Consider the following 22,384-nt stretch of genomic DNA (forward strand, 5'->3'; position numbering starts at 1 on the left):
ACCAGGGGTTCTCAAACCTTTTTAGGCTGTGACCCCCAAAATAAACATATATGAACTGGTGACAAGGGAACCAATAGACTTTAAAAGTGTGTACTGACTGACACAGACAGACATACATTTCTCATTGTATACTGCGACCTTCGGTCGCAATGAATATAATGAGGATACAATCTACCGATGATGAAACATTTACAGCAGGTCCCTAATTATGATAATAGAGTAGGCCTACATCACCAACAAATGTGGATCAGTGCTTACATCTCACACAACTGCAGATAGATCTGAGAGGATGGAGACATTTCATATTACACTAAACAACAGCACCATCTAGTGGTAAGATATAGAAACACACCTACATACTATGATTCTCAAGGTGGGGTCTGCCAGAGGACATGTATAACGTTGAGGGGGTCCCCGGCCGGAACATTGAGGAACAATTCAATTTTTAATGTATAAGAATGTCGATTCAGATGCTCCAATCTTATATCCCCACCTGCAGTAAAGATGTAAAGTAAAGAAGAATTATGAACTAAAATGTATCTAACAACTTCTCCAAGGATCCCCAACACAAACTATTAAAATGGGGGACTGTGGCTTTAGTTATCTGAGGGTCCTTGACTTGAAAACGTTGGAGAAACATTTCTATCAGAGCAATCCAAAGTACCAGGCCGGGGGCGCAAATCGTGGCACAAGGGCAGATTTTATTTGGCCTGTGGCTTCCTTCATAAAATGTGTTCTTTATAACCTGTCTGCTATATTTATCTGTAGACTGTGCAAGGATTCCCAACCACTTGTTCCATTACTCATTCTCAAGATGTGAAAGAAAGGCTATTTTTATATTATTTTTATTAATTTTAGATTTTTGTAGATGCCTTTTCTCACCTTTTCTCAACCAATCTGCAATGAAACTGAGAGATTTTGTTTAATTGTGTTCTATTTGTTATGTGTTACCACTTGTGTAGTTGTTGTAGTTGATGATCATTATTAAATCAGGCTAAAGATATTCAGATGCCAGAATCACATTGTTGCTGAAAAAAAAGAAGAAAGAAAATAAGTTTCCATCTGGTCCCATGCAGTCACTATAGAGTTCTCTTCTTGGCAGTGCTGTAAAACTCCCACAAGCTTGGTCAAACATAGCTTTGGCCTTAAAGGAGTAGTTCACCCCCAAAATATTTTTTTTCTTACCTATATACAGTATACTGTAGGGATGTGGCCAGCATTTATGTTATTTCATGTGGTCACAAGTTATCATTGATTTACTGTAATAAACTATTGACTGGTGCTGGACTGGTTCTACATCTTGACTGTTTTGAGATTTTGGAAATAACAGAAATAAGCGGAGAAAACATTATTAGCCTACGTAGTAAGCGAGCAAGAGTGGCATATAGCTAATGTATGCTAGACTCTGTTGAGGAATTCTGGATGTAAACAGAGTTGGAAACAGGGTGTTGATTGTTTGTAGTTTTGTTTGTACTGCAGCATCGATAGACCACATCTAATGGTTTTAACCGGGCCTATAGGCAACATTGATAATGTAAGGTCATTGTTACTAGGACTCAGTAGAAGACTCTGTCAGTCATCAAATTATTGACTTAGATTTAGAATGAAAAAATAAAAAGTGAGTGAACTACTCCTTTAATAGCGGATCACAACGTTTCTTATTCTGCATTTCAGCGCAGTACATTTATGGACAATAAACTGAAGCATGGTTTCAGGTGAGTAAGATGTAACCTGACTTCACTGCCCACAGCGACCCAATATTCAATTATAATAATAATGTTATATCAATTGATATGATGGAGAGAGCAAATACACAATCTAGTTAGCTGGGAAAGGGTGTAGCGGGTCTAGTTACTGCATATAGGCAACTCCCCATACTGTAGTCACATGGGGAGATGTGTCATGATTAGGAAAATGAAGACTCACAACTCATTTTTTGATTCCTTTAATACAAAACTTCTTCATTCCAAACAATATTTTGATCCACTCAATTCAAAAAGTGACTTTACAGAAAGACGGATCATATAGGCTATTATGTACAGTCAATAAACAGAATATACTGTAATGTGCAACATACTGTCATTTACAGTGAAACATGAAGAAATATTAAGTTAACAACTTAAACCCCAGCATCTGTATTGTGGGTATGCAGCTTTCACTGGAAATAGAATTCACCCTTTGTCAAGTCCCGCCCATTGTCCTGCCCCTCTCCACACCCATTGGTTGCTTTGACTTGGAGGGACATTCAGTGGGACATTCCATCCACTGCCATGTTAATTCAGTTGCTTCATATAGTTATTCTGTGTGCTCAATTCTCATTTCAAACTTTGTTTCAGTCAATTGGAGCTGCTAAGTGGCAGCATAGTGAATCAGCATGTTTTTAAATGTTTTTATATCTCCAAAAACTAGGTTTTAGCTAATTCAACATAAAAAAGGCGGAACCAGGGCGGGACAAGGCAGATAGAGCCTGTTGGTTGGTCAGTCAAGGACCAACCAGGAGGCTAACAAAGGGTGAATTGACAATAACAGAAAAGACCTGAGCCCTGAGGGACTCAACCATAGTACTAGTAGTGTTCATTCAGTGGTGCCAGGGATGTCAGGGCTCATGGAATACGAGGACATTTTATTTCCACTACCAATGATAATCATCAGAATCATAATCATCATCCTCAGCTAACCATGGGAAGTCATCCCTCAGCCTGAAAGACACACAGTTGAGAGGGTACTCAGTGTGGCGAGCACGGTGGCGAGAATTGGGCTTGGGCAACTGTCCCACGGTTTCCCACGAATCTGTCTCTTCACAGTATAGCTCAATGCTGTTGGGATACCTGCACAAAGAGAGACCAATAGCCATGAGAGAAATGTCTGTGGACAAGTCACAATTAATACATAATCGCAATTATTTTAGAATGTTCATACATTTTATTTACACATTCCAATGTTCAATGTCAAAAAGACAATCTTTAATCGCATTTATTTGTAGGCCTATTGACTATTAATCATCAAATGACACGATATTAGGGCTGGGGGCGGTAACCGCCATACCGCCGTACCGCGGTGTCAGGGTCCTTACCGTGGTCAAAAAAGACAAAAAATTGTCTATTTTTTATTGAGAACGAGCGAGTTTTAAAACAGGGGAAAAGCAAGGACCGCATGCGCTCCATGCCACTCGGCTCTGGGCCGCATACCACATGTTTGGAAACTCGTGCCGTGACACGGACAATTCTTATAACGCTATGGACACGGAGAGTTAGAGAGTCTGCTGCTACTACAGGCTGCAGCAGCGTTAAACTTTCTCGATAAACCACACAACACAGGTATGTTTATACATACAGTACCTTGTGGCAGTTTCTTTTTTATTCATACGGGCGTCGGGCGGAGCGCGAAGACTAAAACCGAAAATGAAACTAGCGCTAGACACTAGCTTTTACTTTTTCCACCCGTCGGCGATTTTACAACCTTTTGTGTCAAGTCTGGTAACTAAAACCTGTCTATATGTTTATATCACCACTCAATCAATGCGATTTGAGACGTGAGTTTGCAGAATCACAGTGCACGATCTATCTACAGGTCTCTCATCTGGTTTGTTGACTTTGTTCAAATCAAACACAGCGTACTGTGTCTGAAAAGTCCCAGTAGCCACGTTACTATAGTAACCGACATTCCACAGATCTACAAGCTCAGAACGTGTCGCGGATGCGACGTGTTGTGAGCTTGTAGATCTGCTCCTTTTGAAACCAGACCCGCTGTGCTGTACGGGGATGTATAACTGGTGCAGTCGGGCTGTGGAGTGGCGAATTTTGGGCAGATGATAGGAATAATTAATAGATACGGGGTGCGGTAATTACTGCAATACCGTCGGTAATGGGAAGACGATAACCGCGATAACAAAATGTCGATACCGACCAAGCTCTAATGATGATGGTGACAGGCCTTTAGTAGTGTCTTACTTGTAAGAGTGCCATTTCCAGTAACCGTTCAGCCCTCCTAGAACACAGATCTTTCCATCTGCCACCACCACACTATGCTCAAAGCGTGGCTCTTTCATGGGGGAACAGATGCTCCACTGGTCTGTCTTGGGGTTGTAGCATTCCACCGTGTTTATCGCCTCGTAGTATGGACTCCAGCCCTCATCATCGTCTTTCATATTTGCACCACCTATTTTATCAACAAGATCGAACAGATAGTGACTGTCAGTGGGCTCTATTGAAGTTGAAGTTTGTCCATTATGGAACTGAGAGCGATAGTCAAAAGTCACTTAACACATTTGCTCAGGGGCGCTGGAAGTGGGGTGCTGAGGGACCTTTTTTTTATATAGGCCTACATACACACACAGAGAGAGAGAGCTATATTAAAACAATAATGTATTTGACTTTGAGGAATAAAATATGTTGAAAAAAGGTGTTTGATTATCACATGGTCACCTAATCACATGGTCACCTTGCCATCTCCGGTCAGAAGGGAAGTCGAGTTTAAATGTTGTTTTAAAATAAATCCCGCTTTAATGGCACACCAAAGTCTATTTATTTGAGAACTAGAAACTGTCTGTAGGCTCATTGTTGCAAACTAGAGGATGACAAGGGAGTGGATTTTCACTCCTGTCCCGTCCCACTCCCGCAGAAAAAATCCTGTCCCATCCCAATCCTGGGCCAGAGTAAAAAAATAAATCCCGTCCTGTCCCACTCCTGTACAATGACTCCTGGTCCCATCCCGCTCCTGGTCAAAATCACTCCCGTTCACTTCCCTCTCCCGGAAAAAAATAAATAAAATATAATCGCGCAGATGTTTTTCTATTTTGATCCATATTGTATTTGATATCATGTTTATTATTATATAATGTATAGTTTTATAATGTTCGCAGTTCAAATACCTAACTTTCCTGTGCAATTTATTTCTGCGATTTGATGAACTGGTCTGGGATGATTCCCGCTCCGGCCCACTCCTGTTGATTTTCATTCCTGTCCCGTCCCGATCCTGGCATTAATACAAATTTGACTCCTGTCCTGCGGGAATCCCACGGGACCCACGGGAATTCCTGTCAAATGTCATCCTCTATTGCAAACCAACACTGTTGGGGAATAAAAAACTGTAGAAATAATAATAATAATAATAATAATACCCGATTTTGTAGTGTGTGCGTGAGTGTGTGTGCGCGTGCGTGCTGTGTGTTGCACTGTGTGCTAAACTAACTAGTAACTATACAGCTCCTTGTTACACCGTTGTGTGGACCCGAAACCGTAATAAAAATAACCCAAAACCGGATAAAAAACGTGAATTTTTGTGAATGAACTCCTCCAAGCTCAGCTCCCCTTGGGATTTGGGAGTTCCAGCGCCCCTGCATTTACTCAAGTACTGTGAATAAATCAAGTGATTATGAGCAGCTTTGCAGTCATTTCAGCTCAGTTTGAGAACAGTTTGATGTTTCTCCTGTCTCCTTCATGCCCTTTGTGAAGCAAAGTTTGTAAGTTAATATGTTTGAAGTCTGTTTAGTTACATTTATAGGGATTTGAGGAACATGTATACTTTATTACTACCATGCTTTTTGGTATATTGTGATTTTGTTACATCTAGAGTACTGACTACAGATCCATACCTACATTGGTTTTGCTTGCCTGTGATAACTGATGCTACAGTTTGGTTTTGTACTTACTGCTGTTCATGTCTGTTTGTTATTGCTAGAAATGTAAAGAATATCAGCTTTATTGCTTAAGAAATAATTATTGAATTCATATGTTTAATGTTTATGTACATTGTGTAAACTTGTAGATCGGCTACTTTTACATATGCTGTTTCTTTTACAGTTTCACAGCTTCTATAAAGATTGTCAAGCTCAGCTCCTGTCTTGGCTCCTTTATTTATGAAGATTGTTTAGCTTGCTGCATAGCCACATACGCAGACGTGTGGTGAGGGCAGAAGAGTTAGGGTAAGGGTTAGGTTGTCATCATGACACATGGAAACAGCAAAACGCTCCCTCATGGGACATAGGAAACTTGTGGATATAATTACTTTGCAGAATTAGATTAATACAATATTATTAAAATGACTGCTGCTGAATAGCTCAACCTAAACCATTACATAATTTATCAGTTAATTGAACATTAATGTGATGACCATATCCATATCCATATCCCATCCCAATAAGATGATTGTGACATTCTGCATAATGACTTATGAGTACTCTCATGTTTGGTTACTGCCAGAATATGTTTATGCCAATATTTTGGCAATTTAATTTGGTTTAAGAACAGGTATGTTATGTAAGCAATTTACCCCGAGTGAGAGGACATTATGCTCTCATAATGTCCGCAGTGAGGGTGTTATCGGACGAGGCGCAGCCGAGTCCGATAACACCCTCACTCAGGACATTATGAGAGCATAATGTCCGACCCCGAGTGGTAAATAGCTTTTCTACCACTTTTTCCCTTATACATGAAAGAAAACACATAGTTGTAACTTGCAAGGATCTTAAGTTACAATCATTATTGCCTATAAAACTTCCGCGAGACAGCAGATAGTTCCACCAACAACATCTTCTACTCACCAACAGATGGCGCCAACTCCATACTAATCCATGCGTCTAGCTTACAGCTAAGCTAACGTCAGTTAAAAGCACCGTTCCGGCCGTAAATAGAGGCTGTTCGCTTCCAGAAAGGCATAGGTTCAGAGAAAAGGGGCTTTAAAGTTGGCGGATTGCATTGGATCCAAATAAATCGGCGACGATAGTACGCACGTTAGTAAACATAGGACCGCTGCGACCTTCATTTGTTGGTTGGGGGAAAGGTGTTCCGACTACCTCCTGAAGTCCCCGGATGTACACTGAGGCGCATTGATCTCGGACAAGTCCCCACACAACTTTGCGGCAGTTGTCCTCTCATAACCTCCGGAATTTAGCCAATCAGAATCCAGTATTTGAACATGTGACTCGAAAAAGTGGTAGAACTATCTTTAAGAACAGGTATGATACCTATGAGGTAGATCTTTAAGAACAGATATGATACCTATGAGGTAGATCTTTCCATTTAGAGTGCAGGCAGCTGCTTTATAACGAGGAATATGCATAGGAGAGACTTCTGTCCATTCAGATGTTCCAGGATTGTAGTTGCCCACCTGAGGACTTGGAGGGCTGCCTATGGCCCAGGACAGACGCGCGCGGTGCGCACGCACGCACACACACACACACACACACACACACACACACACACACACACACACACACACACACACACACACACACACACACACACACACACACACACACACACACACACACACACACACACACACACACACACACACACACACACACACACACACACACACTTCAGCCATGGATAGACATAAAAACATAATTTAACAATAGCAAAGCAATATGGAAAATCTGTCCATTAACTCCAAAACGCTGCTTATATAATAGTCCGTTGTCAACTTTCCAGAAATATCACCACACATTTTTACTTATAAGGCACCCGAACGGAAGCTAAACCGGCTCTTACACTAGCAAAGAACGTGCATTGCCAGTGTTGTATTGCTAATTTAAGCTCGTTCCTATGTTAAGGGTTGTTTTACATCGATGCATGTCCATGTTAACCTGACTTTCGCCAGATGGTGGCAGCATTGCGTTGCATTGCTTTACCATCTGGGCTCGGTCCGGCAGAGTTGATAACACTCGTAAAGTCCCGGGCCGGACCAATCAGCGGCAGCTATGGGCGGGCTCTGAGCGGCTCTGAGCCAATAGAGTCTGATTGCAGACCACGTGGAAACCCAGGAGGCAGATTCTGGGTGCAACGTCATGCAGACAGGCCAATATGAGTGGTTGGAGTTGGCACTCCCAGACTGTGACAGAGAGACGGCCATATCCAATCACCTGCTATAGAATTTGAAAAAATGGCCCGCCCCTTACATCGGTTCTGCCGGAGCGAGCCCAGATGGTAAGCAATGCAACGCAATGCTGTCACCATCTGGCGAAAGTCAGGTTATGTCCATGTGCGTGCTTCCCCTAAAAAGGATTCAGGGTGGTGTGTACGCCACAACCCGAAATCCGCAAAAATGATTTTCACACAAAAGACCCCTTAGCTGAGAGAGAGAGAAAGCAGGGACCCAGCGACAGCTGCGCAATTCAGGAGAAGAAAAAAAATGACCTGGTCCGAAAATAAACAAATAATAATACGGACGAAAATTCACGAAATAACAGGCGGCAGTTTGCAAATGTGATTGACATAACGTGAGGTCTATTTTTTCATTTATGTGCTCTGAAATTCGCTCCGAAAAAAAAAACAAGAAAAAAAAAAAAAAAACAAGCAATGTGCAACAAACAAAACATATCCATGACTAAACAACATCACCGGGTAAGTAAACTATAACTTGAAGGGTGAACTATTCCTTTAAGCCCCCGTTGAGGGGTATTAAAAGCAGAAGCATGGAATCCCCCCTCCAGTAAATTGAAACCTGATTACTCTTCAGCAGACTGAAATGGCTGACGTGCAAACCTGTTCCATACCAATAAAATAGAGCAGTCCATCCAGCGTGACCACAGGATCCGTTTGGGAATGGGCTGACAACCCGACACATTTGATGAGCTGCCAGGTGTTGGTGCTGGGATCGTAGCGCTCCATGGAGTCCTTCCAGCCATGCAGTGCATACACATAGCCGTCCAGCATCACCAGTCCTATGTGGGGTTGTGCAGAGGAAAAGAACACATCACTACATAATGTAAAACATTTTTATTTTATTTTTTTGGACAAAATGTGTAGGGAAAATATATATATATATATATAATTCAATTCTAGAAAAGAACATTTCTACGAAATTTTAAGTGTGACTGCAGCTCGCTAAGTGTGTGCAACCTTGTGTAGCATTAACATTAACAACGTCATTAGCATTATAGCATTAGAATTTTTAGCATTAGCATTTTTAGCATTAGCGAGTTTGAGACCAGTAACATGTTGGGAAGTGGAGTTATGGCCGTTTAAAGCCCAGCCAATAGGAATACAGAGGGGGGGGGGGGCTTAAAGGGGCCACACCATGCTTTTAAAAATATATATTTTATATAAATATTGTTCCATAATACGGTTTTATACTGGGTTTAACCTAACACTGCACTTCCGCCATTCCTGTTTTACCAGTCGTGCCAATGAACTGCAGCGGCGGATGAGGTATCTAGCTATCTGTTCACACACCAAGTTTCGAGACAGTGGGTGCGTTCGGAAACCCGCACCGAGTGTGTGCTCGGTGTAGTGAGTGCAGTGGGCGTGACGTTGGAGAGTGCGTTCAGTGTGGCTTATTTACGAACGACCAGTTTTAACAGGGAGCTGTGTGCTTTTTCACTCTGAACTCTGAAGGCAAACTTTCTGAAAAGCAGCAGTTGCTAAGTATGCTAACATAACATTGACATTGAAAGGAGATGTAATTCATAGCATTGGCATACCTGCTGTTAGTTTACACGTTAATGTGTGTTAAACTATCAAGGCCAAACGACCAATTAAGCTGCAAATGCTGCATTTTGCGGTAATTTCCTCCATTCTTCACAGCTGAGAAGCGTTCGAGACATGGCTATGAAAACCAACCAATCAGAACACCGAACCACCGCACCACACCGCCTAACCCCATCTTCTGAGTAGGGTTGGTGAGTGCGTGCACTCAACACACCAGTGCGCCGCGCACTGGATTTCCGAACGACAACGCACCAAGTGCACCGAATAAACGAACGACAACATGGCACACCAGTGCGTTGAGTGCGCATTTCCGAACGCGCCCAGTACCATGTTGCGAACTGGAGTTATGGATTTTTAAAGCCCAGCCAATAGGAAGACAGCGGGGCTTAAGCAATTGGAGTTCGTCCCTATTGGCCATCTAAGTACACACACCAAGTTTCGAGACAGTACCATGCTGCGAACTGGAGTTATGCTGTTTAAAGCCCAGCCAATAGGAAGACAGAGGGGTGGGGCTTATGCAAATACAGATCATTTCGAGACGGTGCCATGCTGCGAGCTGGAGTTATGGCTGTTTAAAGCCCATCCAATAGGAAAACAGAGGGGGCAGAGCTTAGCAATTGAAGCTCGTCCCTATTGGCCGTCTAAGTACAAACACCAAGTTTCGAAACGGTACCATGCTTCAAACTGGAGTATAGCTGTTTAAAGTCCATATCTGTTTTGTGCTTTCCCCCATTCAAAGTCAATGGGGTTTTTGGGCGTCTTTTTTGCGAATTACGTCACCATGGTAATGCGGATCGGAAAGAAAAGTAATAGCAACCCATTCCCGGCCGAGCCGTAATGCGAGGTTTTCACCACTATCCTACTTACTTCTGTAGCCTACAACTCTTTTTCTTTTTTAATTTGCTGGTTCTACAGACAGGGATCTCCATGTATGGGAATGTATGGGAATAAAAGGGTATGATGTCAGATGTCATAGACATCATAGGACTTTCACATAACAACTTTCAAATAACAAATGACTGAGTAAGCATGTTTGGGCTCTCACAGAATATCTCCATACATGGATCTCCATATATGTCCATATATGGGTAACTGGTCCGATATACATCACTTCGTCTTACTAGTTATTGATTAGCAAATGACATTAAAGAGTAGCACCTGACAAACTTTTGCTGAATTGAAAAGGTTTCAAACAGTATACGACTTTAAATTAAATGCCATAGATTTTATTTAATTTTTTATCTTAAGCTGGTTGCACACTGCTGCGTTTTTCGGGCCGAATATCGGAGTGAATTTCGGAGCACGCAAATAAAAAAATCAACCTCACGTTATGTCAGTCACGTTTGCACACTGCCGCCCGTTTCGCGCACCACTCTGTCCCCTGCTCTCTCTATCTCTCTCTCTCTCCTTGCCCTGAAAAACGCATTTCGCAACGAAAAACGCAGCAGTGTGCAACCACCTTTACTTGAGTATTGTTCATTCATGGGAGCCACCTCCAACCATGAGTTACGGGTAACGTCATAGCGCCACATCTCTGACTTCATCTCTGACTTCTCTCTCAAATACACAGTAGAGCCTATGGTGGGAGAAGAGCAGAATTAAAACCAGTTATGCCTTGATGATTGTCAAAGAAATACATTTTAAATCATTTTAATATTATGTATACACAACTTGAGAGCATAGATCTATATTATTGTGATGGCTCACTTGTCACTGAACTGAATTTGAAGTGAAAATGAATCAGTAGGATCCATTACTGGCAATGGTGGGAAGCAGAATTTCGTCATTTTAGGGGCAAGGCCACTTGGCTTTTGGTGTCGTCCATTTTTAGGGCACAAAGGCCAAATGCCAGGGCAGGAAGGCCATCAAATAAAACAAGATTTTAGTCCATTGAAAGAATTTGTTGAATTTAAGGGTTAGGGATGATAACCTAACCTGCAGTGAAATAGATACATGATGGAATTTACAATCCATGCTCAGCCCTGCACCAATCAAAGTCACTTGATTGGTTTAAAGATTGGGACTCGGGAGTTAAGATTTCAGAATCTCAACAAAAAAACACTGGTGTCTACATGACAAGAAAGAGACACCGGTGTCTACTGTCTACATATTGACAAGAAAGAGACAGAGGACAAAGTGGTACAGTCAGCTGGGGCATTAAGGCCACTGTGGCCTCAGGTCATGCCATTGGTTTGAGGGGCACAAGGCCATGGCCTTCATGGCCTCCATGAAATTCCTGCTCTGGTGGGAAGTAAAGTAAATTTACTTGAGTACTGTATTCAACCCATTCTGGACGGGTACACATTAAATGTATTACCTCCTCAGGCCGGTGCATTTGTGTATTACAGTTGAGTATGTACAGTATGTAGTACAGTAATGTTTGAAAAGATATTTTAAGTTTTTCAGATTTTTTTTCTATGAAAGTCAAAGGTGTAAGCCAGGGGTCCTCAAATACAAATCTTGAAGGTCCACAAATATTTCTTTGAAACAGGCCCGGGTCCGGGGAAAAAATAAAACAATTAATATATATATATATATATATATATATATATATATATATATATATTTTTTTTTTATTTTTTATTTTTTTATATATTTATATTTGCTTATTTTTATTATGTCGGTCAATCTTAAATAGTAGACTAAGATACAAAAAAGTACCAACCAGGGGTTGACACCATGGTCTCAGAGGCACTTGTCCGTCTGGAAAGTACAGGTCATGTTCTACTTGCCCTCAGTCATGGCCACTTGCCCTCATTATTGTTCATCTTACAAAATTAGGGATCCCTTTCTTATTTTTTTACAATGGCTGATGTGTTTTTTTTATTTTTAGTAGTAGTTTGTTGATACAGTAATAACCTCGCCCACCATGGGGCTTCATGCAGTAATGGTCTTTTCCCGTTTCTTTCTTTATCAAAAGGGTCCTTAAATTATGACTTCACTGTCATCTGGGCTGGGGACTTCTCCAAAATCATTTGGGGGCCTTACTTGATTGAAGAGAAACAACCCATTAAAGCAGGGAGAACAGAATGTTCAATGGAGCAGAGATATTTTGCGCTAGTGCTCTGGTTTCTTTTAACAAACTGGGATAATCTTCGAATAATTTATGCTTGTGTCGCAACGTGAATATCGATATGAAAACAAGGTGTCGCGCGTCAGAGACAGGGGAGCACCCGGAGCACACACTGAACGCGGACGGCTGCGCAGCGTCGCATCGTTGTATCGACGCACGTTAAGTGCCGCACGGTAACCCCAACTGGATGTGGCGCGCTGCCACACAGCACATCCATTTCCCCCGGTGGGGAGAACCATGGGAGAACAACATCCATGCAGAAAGAGAGGCAGCCGTCACGGGCCGTCGGGCCGTGGCACGTCGCAACAAACTCTGGAGATAAGATTACAATCCTGCAAACGTATTCACGTTGATGATGTTTTGCGTGAATGAAACCCCACTGATTTATAACTAGTTGCATGCATTGTTGGTGGCTGAAGCTTCTTATTATAACTCTATGGCTGAGGCTACTGCTGTTGCTGCTGCTCTGAAAACTTCCGCGGTCTGTAGCAACAGCCTATCAGCGCATCCTTGTCAAAGACATGACAGCCCATAATACTTTGTTGCCCGGCATCAGCCAATCAGCGCGTCGTTGTCTCTCTCTCTCTCTCTCACACTCAGCGCATGCAATGAAAGTGAATGAATACGAGAAGTGGAAACAAAAACGTGGAGATGTTTTTTTTTTTTTTTACTATAATTCGTCCTGGGTCCGGTCGGCGGTGCCTCGCGGTCCGGACATGGACCGCGGTCCGCCTATTGAGGACCCCTGGTGTAAGCTATTAAATAGTTTGGGAATTTAGTTTCTAACTGCTACAGAGGTTGAGTAATAAGTATGGATTAAAAAACATTTGCAAAATTCCAATCTGCTACTATTAGAATAGAAATATACTTTTTACTCTACATTTCTAGAAAGGGACTCTTTGGACTCCAAATTACAATAATACATACTGTACATTTGAAATATAGTGAAAATAGACAAACTAGAATCCCAATTCATTACTTATTTAATAATTGTATTATATACATCCAAACTTGCTTTTTAAAATAACGATTATGTACTGTCTAATGTACTGCTCGACGACACTGAAAATGAGTCTAACGACTCAGCTGTAATTTCGAGAATAAATAAATATTGAATGAATAAAAAGGCGATCATGTAATAATAGTGACAGGCCCTCTACTCACCTGATGACACCACAGAATAATTTTTAATTTTATTCCACCCTACTTCTGGCAGAAGTCTCAGAGTCTTCCACTGCTTGGTCTGGAGATCAAAGCTCTCCATTTTGTCAGAGTATGTTTTATGACGACATACTCCCATCGTCACGATCACTTCAACAAGCAGGGGAGAGGGAGAGGGCGGGTGAGACATAATACATTTAAGAGTTAAAGGAGAAACCAAATCAGGGTTACCACACAAGTATTTTTTTCTCCATTTCCAGGCCTGTAGCAATCATACCACCATATAATGAGGCTCTTACTCCAGTGTGCCAAGAGGTGCCAGAAGTCTGCAGGAGCCTGCAGGGCTTAGATAAGCTGAAGCAGCTTGTACCAAAATAAAAAACACTAGTCCTAGTACTGCTTTGGAGTTGTTATGTATAGTGATGGAGAGTTGAGAATATGGTATCTAGTTCCAAAAAATAATAAAAATAGATCTACAAGCTCACTACCCATCGCAGTGTGATATTTATCTACGTTGTAGATCTGGTATTTTCACTTATTAGTACTAGTAGTAAGATAAGGGGATGAAGTGGTTATTAATAAAAATAGAAAAAACACAGCACCAGGTTACACAGTCGTCAGCTGAAATCATATAATAATAATATATACCTATACCTATATTTCGTCCCACGAGGGAAATTACGTATTTTCTGCCCAACCCATGATTCGCTGCCCAGAAGGAGCATGTGAGCAATTAGGGGTTAAGAGTCTTGCTCAGGGACACACATCGACATTGCTACCCTGGCCTGGAATCGAACCAGGGACAACCAGGGGCTCTGGTTCCCGAGGCGGACCAACCATTCAGCTATAACGCCCCAAATGTTCTGATAGCCCAAATTAGCAGTCACCGATATAATCTTTACATTTTGATTTCATCAAAAATCAGTTTGTAAAATCTAAATAATAAATCATGATGCAATAATAATAATAATAATAAATAAAGCAAACTAAACCCTTATTTTTAGAGCAAGGGATGTTTCTGTACAGACAGATATAGTTTCATTTTGTGTGAGGCAGGGTACCTGTTCTCCTGCCTGGGCGTGTGGTACCACAGGGCTCGCCCCGGGTCGTGGCCGCTGAGATGAACCTCTGGCAGCCCTTGTATTCCTTCAGCGTGTCCAGAGACTCATTCACAGTGTGGAGGTAGGATGGGCTGATGAGAGGCAGACGGATCTGCTCCAGCACCTTACAGAGCACATAGAACCCTCGTTAGGCTAAAGGTAGGGGTGGAAAAAGTACTCAAATCTTTAAACTAAGTAAAAGTATCAATACTGCAAGTCCGAAATTCAAGATTTACTTGAGTAAAAGTACAAAAGTATTGGCATCAAAATGTACCTGATGTATCAAAAGTAAAAGTACTCATTATGCAGAATGTTCCATTTCAAGTTATCAATTGTGTACACATATTTTGAAAATATTATCTATCAAATGGCCGAAATGTATAAAGAGCTGAAGTGGTTACTGAATGTTTTGTAATAATAATAACAATCTACAAAGTAACTAGTAACTAAAGTACTCAAATAAATGTAGTGGAGTAAAAGTACAATATTTGGATCTGAGATGTATTGGAGTAGAAGTTAAAGTATTGGAAATTGGAATTACTCAAGTAAAGTACAAACAACTCAAAAGTGTACTTAAGTACAGTACTTAAGTAAATGTATTTGAGTCAAATGAAAAACTAGGTAATGGTCATAGAGAAGATAAAAGGCCCAAGAGTATTAACCCTTTGCCGTCCGAAATAGAATGGTTGTTGGTAGATTAGCCGTGAAATTTCTATTATTATATTATGATCTGAACCGCATTCATTTTACCAGACATCCAGCGCTATATCACGTGGTCTTCATCCCCCATTACCATTCCGCGATCGCTGTTGTTGTACTCACCCCAGATCCCAGTGAAGTTCTCAATCTGCATTGGCTTAGAGTGGGAGATTCGGCTAACGCATCATGTCCCCGTGCGTTTCACGTGCGCGATCCGTTCACGTAAATGTCCCCTCAAATAATCCATGTGTGACTCAAGAGCAGAACTGAAAATTTTCGCTAGCATAGCCCCCAGCATGGCTGCGGTACAAGCACTAGTGTACAGACAGCAAACAGATGGCTGGAAGGTGCCTTGGAGAAGGAAAGGAGCTGACGTCACTTCTGCTTCATGTCAGACCAGCCATGAGCTATCAATGCACGAGTGGTGACTAGGGAAGGTTAGACGATCGCCGATTTTCGGATGAAAATCATTTATTTCGGTAAATACGGGAAAGTACGGGAAAAGACGATTGGCTGCCCCTCCCCCCCTAGGAAGTCCGATATAGTACGATTTTAATATTAAGTGGCTCCACGTGGCTGTGAAACTGTTAAGAAAACTTTTAGTTTTTAGTCAATTCACTGCAGAATGAGAATATTTAACCAAACCCAGAACTCATAGGTGAGACTGTCCGTTGGTCAGAGTAGGTTATAATTCAACAGGTTAGCATTGACCAGCGTTGGCAGGTATGGTGTTGGGTATGGGTATAATGTCTTCAAAGACCATTGCAAACAATTTGGTCTGCAGGGACCTTTATAAGAGATAACTGACCTTTTCAAAGGTCTGCCTGCGGGTAGGATCCTTGTCTAACCATAACATGGCTGCCTCAAACACCATGTCCTCCTTGGGCACGTTGAGATGGTCACTGGAAAGAATCTTTGTCAGTCTTTCCATAGGCAGAGAGAGGAACTCTTCCTAGGGTTAGAAATACATCGATAAGCTCAGTGTTCAGTTCAAATACTCGTAAGAATTCATAAATAGGAAAACAACCGAGAGGTTATTGTAGTTATGGTAGTATGTACAGTTAGGGCTGAATATAAATAAAAAATCAGAGTTTGTGCACGCAAGTGTGTGTGTGTGTGTGTGTGTGTGTGTGTGTGTGTGTGTGTGGAGGGGGTGTCTCAGCTTGTGTCAGACTTAATAATGGGTGGTCCAAGGAACAAAAGGTTGGGAACCACTGGATTAGCTGATATATTAAGTTCCCACACTTCAAACTCCTCTGCAGTGCTCATTGGCGATAGATGGTTTGTCCAGTATAATTCTAATACTAGCATAGTGTTGGGAGAGGGAGTGCTTCAGCTCTTTCGTGACCAGCACAGCTGATATCTTTGTTTGATGAGACCTGTGTGCTCATTATTCGCACGGGTAGAGAGCTATTATAAACAATCAGATTGCTTTGTCGAAACTATCCTGTTGTATAATATAATATTAATCACTGACCAATGACTGAAGGTTTTAACCCAGGTCTGGGTGAGTTGTGGTGGTGAAAAGGTTGAACGATGGTAATAAAACAAAGTTATAGGAGATAAAGCCAACCACAGACACACAGACTATATTATGATCCCTCAATCACTGACCTTCTGGTAGACGACACTGAAGTGTTCCAAGATGTAATCCATGCTGTGTTCCTCCAACTTTTCACAGGAGTGAGCGTCAGCGAAGCAGTAAATCCCCACACAGTTGTTTGTGTCCAAGTGACGCTCCATGTAGACACAGCAGGCCTCTCGAACAGCCGTGATGTCCCACAAGTTTGACGCTGCCAGCAGGGCCTATAGAGAGAGACCAAATGAACAAAATTCAGTTATGTTGAACAAACTACTGAGACAATGAATAAGGTTTAAAGGAGCTATAGTCAACTTTTTCTTGAAAAACGGATGCTAAAATGAAAATAATGTTTCGAAAATATTTTATAAAAAATCACACCCGTGTGAACTGAGCGGTGGTCCCCCCCCCCCCCCCCCCTTCCCCCCTGTGTGTGTGTGTGTGTGTGTGTGTGTGTGTGTGTGTGTGCGCGACTGCGCGTGTGTGTGTGTGTGCCTGGTCTGGCCTGGCCTGAACAACAGCGCCCCTCCCTTAACATGTGTGGTCAGAAAAGGTTACTGCAGGCTACAGACAGACAGACAGACAGACACGCAGACAGACAGACAGACGGACAGACCCACACACACGGCCACGTATAGGAGCGTTGTGACCACCGCTCAAAAATAAGCTTCATATATGTGTTTCAATTTTTTCGAAACATTATTTTTATATTAGCATCCGTTTTTCAAGAAAAAGTTGACTATAGCTCCTTTAATGATGGTACTTACCTGTACATTTGCAGTAGAGATGATCACCTCCGATGTGTAGGCATAGTCCAACAACAAATCAATCGTCTCAGGTTTAACTCCACTGATAGTCACCCTTTCACTGGTGGACTCCTTCATCCCAGATGTAAACATGGTCTGTGCAAGGTTGAAATGAAAAGTTGAACGGTTGGCTTGGTGTTCATAGTTAAACCTTTCTAATTAGCCCTATTCACGACCCGCCCACCCAGCAAATTTCTCAGCATCCCCCGGGTGCTGACATCAATTTAGAAGGGGAAACTATAACAGAAATAGCAACAAATCATTATTTCGAACGGTAAAGTAAATTATAATGCTTTGTGCCTTTTACTATCATGTGTTCTTGATCATGCTAGCCGTATTTTATACTTTACTATTCGGAAATTGCATTAAATTTGCGATTTCTGTGTTAACTCTATAGGCTTATAGTAGGATTTTCCCCTTCAAAACGTGACTTCAGCACCCGGGGGATGCTGAGTGGGCGGGTCGTGAATAGGGCTAATTTCGAGGACCCCCCAGTTTAAGCCAAGGGTTCCCAAACGTTTCAGGCCGCGACCACCCAAATAATCATATTTGAACTGGGGACCACCCCCACACTTGTGAGGCATGACTGAGAGAATGTTGGTGGTTCCATTTGTACAGTCTCTGAGTTACAGACCTACAACTCATCAAGGACCCCTGTGGGGTCCCCGGACCCAACATTGAGAACCCCGGTTTATTTATATATATATATATATATATATATATATATATATATATATATATATATATATATATATATATATATTTGTGTCAACAACTGAATGATCTTCACTGCACCTGTGAGCCAAAGTAGGAATTGAAAGTCATTCCCTTAACAACAGCAGGTCAATAAATGCTGTGTGTTTCTGTTTACCTTAAAATAAGGGCTGAAGGAGGCCAGTACGCAACGATGGCAAGGGAAGTCCTGTCCCTCACTGCATAGGATCACGTCACAGAAGGTATCGTCGAGGCGCAGACTGTTCAGGCCCTCTAACACTGTGTTGGGATGGTCGCGTTCCACAAACAACACAGCATCCATTGAGGGTAGTAGAGACTCACTGCTGCTTTCCTCCTGAAGTGCAATGGCAACATGCAGAGGAAGATATAATCTGACAAATAAACAGCTATTCATCTGTGAATAATGCTGCTGCTCTGATAATGGTGGCTTTGAAACTGTCCTTGTGTACCATGTGAAATGTCATATTTTCACAAGTCTCCTTGCCCCGGCACAAAACGTTTTCATATGGGGGTCAAATACATATCATTTTGGGGATCCTTGAATTACGTCTAAACTCTATTCACTAGCTAACAAGAAACACACCATGAAGGTTTAAGGGTTTTAATGAAGTAAAGGGCAGATAAATAATGAGCGGTGATCGATGAGCAGACATGGATCTATGGTGTAAACGATCATGAATCGATCAATGATAATAATGAAATCAAGCAGTAATGAGTCCGTAGTGGAAGGAGGGGATTGGGGAGGGTGTAGGTTCCGGGGAGGGTCGCAGACCCTGGAGTCTTGGGGTAGGGGTCGTATGGCGTAATCGTCTGCACCGTCGGCGTCAGTGGCGACGTGGACTGAACCCCCCGGCAGGAACCTGAGAATAGAAAAAAGAGAGAGGAGGAGAGGGGGATAGGGAGAGGAGAGAAAGGTAGAGTGAGAGAGAGAGGGGAAAAAGGGCTGTGGTGGTGTAGGGGTGGTGGAGGGATACGAAAAGCAAGAGGGGTTCTGGGAAGTTAGAGTGAGGATAAATAGAGCTAGGTAGATGTCTAGGTGGTGTGAGAGCAGGTAGGTGGAAGAGGGGGGAGGAGTCATGGTGTGTTTCTCTCTCTCCTGAACTTCTGTTGTTCCAACACCATTTACTGCCAAAGATGAGTATAATCGTCAATTCGTCCGAGGTCCACAGCACCAAAGGCGAGTGAATTGTGAAGGCCTCATTTCAGTGTTTTTTATGATGGAAGGCTCTTGTCCGAAGTCTGTGAATAATCCCAGCAGATCAACAACTATATCTCCTATATATATATATATATATATATATATATATAGTAGAATTTTCAAACAAGTTTAAAAAAGTGAAACTCACATCATCATCATCGTCAGAGTCCAGTCTCATTCTCTTGGCAGGCTGTGGAGATTCACTCCCGCAGGCAGCAGCTGGGATGTTGTCAGCCATGGCTGAGATGGGGTGTAGTGTAAAGCGCACACACACACACACACACACACACACACACACACACACACACACACACACACACACACACACACACACACACACACACACACACACACACACACACACACACACACACACACACACACACACACACACACACACTTACTGTTACATAATATTCCAAAACAGTGGTTCAGTGAAATATCAATTACTCAATTCATGTTGTATTTGTGCCAGGGGTAGCTCAGTCGGTATAGAGCACTCGGCTTTTGACCACAAGGTCATGTGTACGGTCCTGGGCACCGCCAACTCAGCGTATGGGTGCAAGTCTTGCAGTTTAAGGGGAGCTGATGGTAGGTGTAGTGCTGCCGCTCCACCTCAGCAATCTATGTCCCAGGGGGGGTAACCGGTCACTTCGCCAAAAATCCAACTCGCCAAATTGTCCAGGTTCATTGGGCAGGCTTGTCAATGCTCCTGGATTCTCCAGGATGATAGGCAATTACATCTACTATGTTAAATATTTTCTGGGGGAGGACCCCCAGATCCAGATGAGAAGTCATTATTAAGGATGTCTTACTTTGCTTCAGTCATCAAATTTGTAAACCTACATTTGGCATTTTAAGGCTGAAATTGTACCCATGCTAGTAAAGCAAGCCTGATAAAAGTATCAAACATGCACAAAATTCAACAGAACACAGGAAAATATGTATCTGTTAAGAAGTTTTGGGGGGAGGACCACCAGACCCCTGTTGGGGAGTTCCGCGCACCCCCTAAAAATAAATCTCCTGGATTCTCCTGGACTGACAGTCCAATGTTGACAACCCTGCTCATTGGCGAGGTGTCCTAGCAAGTTGATTTGGCGAGTTGGATTTTTGGCGAAGTGACTGGTATTCCCCAGGGGGTCTTCAACAGGGGGTCCAGGGGTCCTCAGAGTTACTACAGGGGGGCCGCCAAGTCTTTGTGATTCAAATTAACAACTTGAACCCTTGCATCCATATTCTAAGGATAACTTTAGCCAAAAATAGCAGATCTACAAGCTCTCAACGCCTCGCAGCACAAGTTGTTGAGAGTTTGTAGATCTGCTATTTTTGAGCTTGTAGATCGGCTATTTTCGGCAGATATGTTTGGTGTAGAGGTGAAAAAGAGCAGACCAAGTACAGAGTGAAAGGTCCAACATAGACTGATGACAGTGCTGTCAAACAAGTCTATGAATCTATCTTTCTAGGAAAATCGGCATCACGTATTTATACAATGTGTAGAGGGGGTCCCTGCTTCATCTCTCTCTCAGCTAAGGGGTCCCTGGCCTGAAAACGTTGAAGACCCCTGGTCTAGCACATTGTAATGGGGACAGACTCCCGCTTCATGGCTGATACCGACTATAAGCCTGTCTAACCTACTTGTTTTTTTACATTTTGGAGGGGAAAACAAATAGATAATTTAACAGTGAGATGTGCAGACTTATCAGGTGCTCACTCTTCCAGTTACCCACCTTCCTATCAAGGCAAATCACAACTCACTTATTCTGAGAGTACAATATGGAAGCAAATGGACCCGCTAACAAGATTATTGATGATGTACCAGTATATGTTCAAATGAAATCATGTATATACTTTACATTATCATTATCATTTATCACAGCTTTTATCATTTATTTGTGGCTGCACAACATTAGGCAGACCGGTGCTCCTTTCTTGGATATTTGTTGTTATGTAGTAGATGTATGGCTTATGTCAGCCAACTACTTTTGCAGACTTCAGCCAAGTAAACCAGAAGGTTAAGAAAAAAATAGCACTTTGTGGACGTAAAGAATGTTCATTGTGTCTGGAATAATAACCTTCAAACATTGCCATCAGTTGAGTTCAAGCATATTTTCGTTTACCAGATAAAAAGTCTTGGGTAGAACTTTACAGTTACTTAATTCATGACATAATTTCATGGTTTGCTGATGAGCTGGGGTTGATTACCAACAACACACAGCACTTATCTTATGTGTACAACAACACAGAACACAGTCATGTTATGATATAAATGAACATACCTCGTAAAACCGCAAAGGAAGAATATGGAATTAGTTCGTAAACAAACTGAATAAAACAAGGCTGCTTTTAAGTCGTTTGTTTTTCCTCCTCCCGCTTGTCGGCTTCAAACTAAAGTTGACATCATTCACATGGAAGCGTGCGTAGTGTTTTGTGTTACCACTAACGGTGTCCTCCTAACAACACACTCTACACAAGCAGTTCCGGGCAGAAACGTACGTGTGTGTGTGTGTGTGTGTGTGTGTGTGTGTGTGTGTGTGTGTGTGTGTGTGTGTGTGTGTGTGTGTGTGTGTGTGTGTGTGTGTGTGTGTGTGTGTGTGTGTGTGTG

At 42.2% G+C, this 22,384-nt stretch overlaps 1 protein-coding gene across 1 annotated transcript; it reads right to left on the reverse strand.

Moving 5' to 3' along the window:
• Positions 1 to 2,632: 2,632 nt before the first annotated feature.
• LOC308289924 (kelch-like protein 21) lies at positions 2,633 to 20,020 on the reverse strand (the record flags this gene model as incomplete). Its single annotated transcript, XM_080731705.1, has 12 exons — positions 2,633 to 2,828; positions 3,951 to 4,158; positions 8,498 to 8,665; positions 13,669 to 13,815; positions 14,727 to 14,889; positions 16,273 to 16,416; positions 17,079 to 17,270; positions 17,811 to 17,945; positions 18,721 to 18,918; positions 19,357 to 19,444; positions 19,559 to 19,575; positions 19,931 to 20,020. 12 exons carry the CDS (start codon positions 20,018 to 20,020, stop codon positions 2,633 to 2,635), a joined length of 1,746 nt encoding a protein of 581 aa, XP_080587831.1.
• Between the last annotated feature and the right edge of the window lie 2,364 nt (positions 20,021 to 22,384).

The sequence above is a fragment of the Nannobrachium achirus genome (assembly GCF_963921795.1).
Source record: "Nannobrachium achirus genome assembly, chromosome: 8".
NCBI classification, from domain to species: Eukaryota; Metazoa; Chordata; class Actinopteri; order Myctophiformes; family Myctophidae; genus Nannobrachium; species Nannobrachium achirus.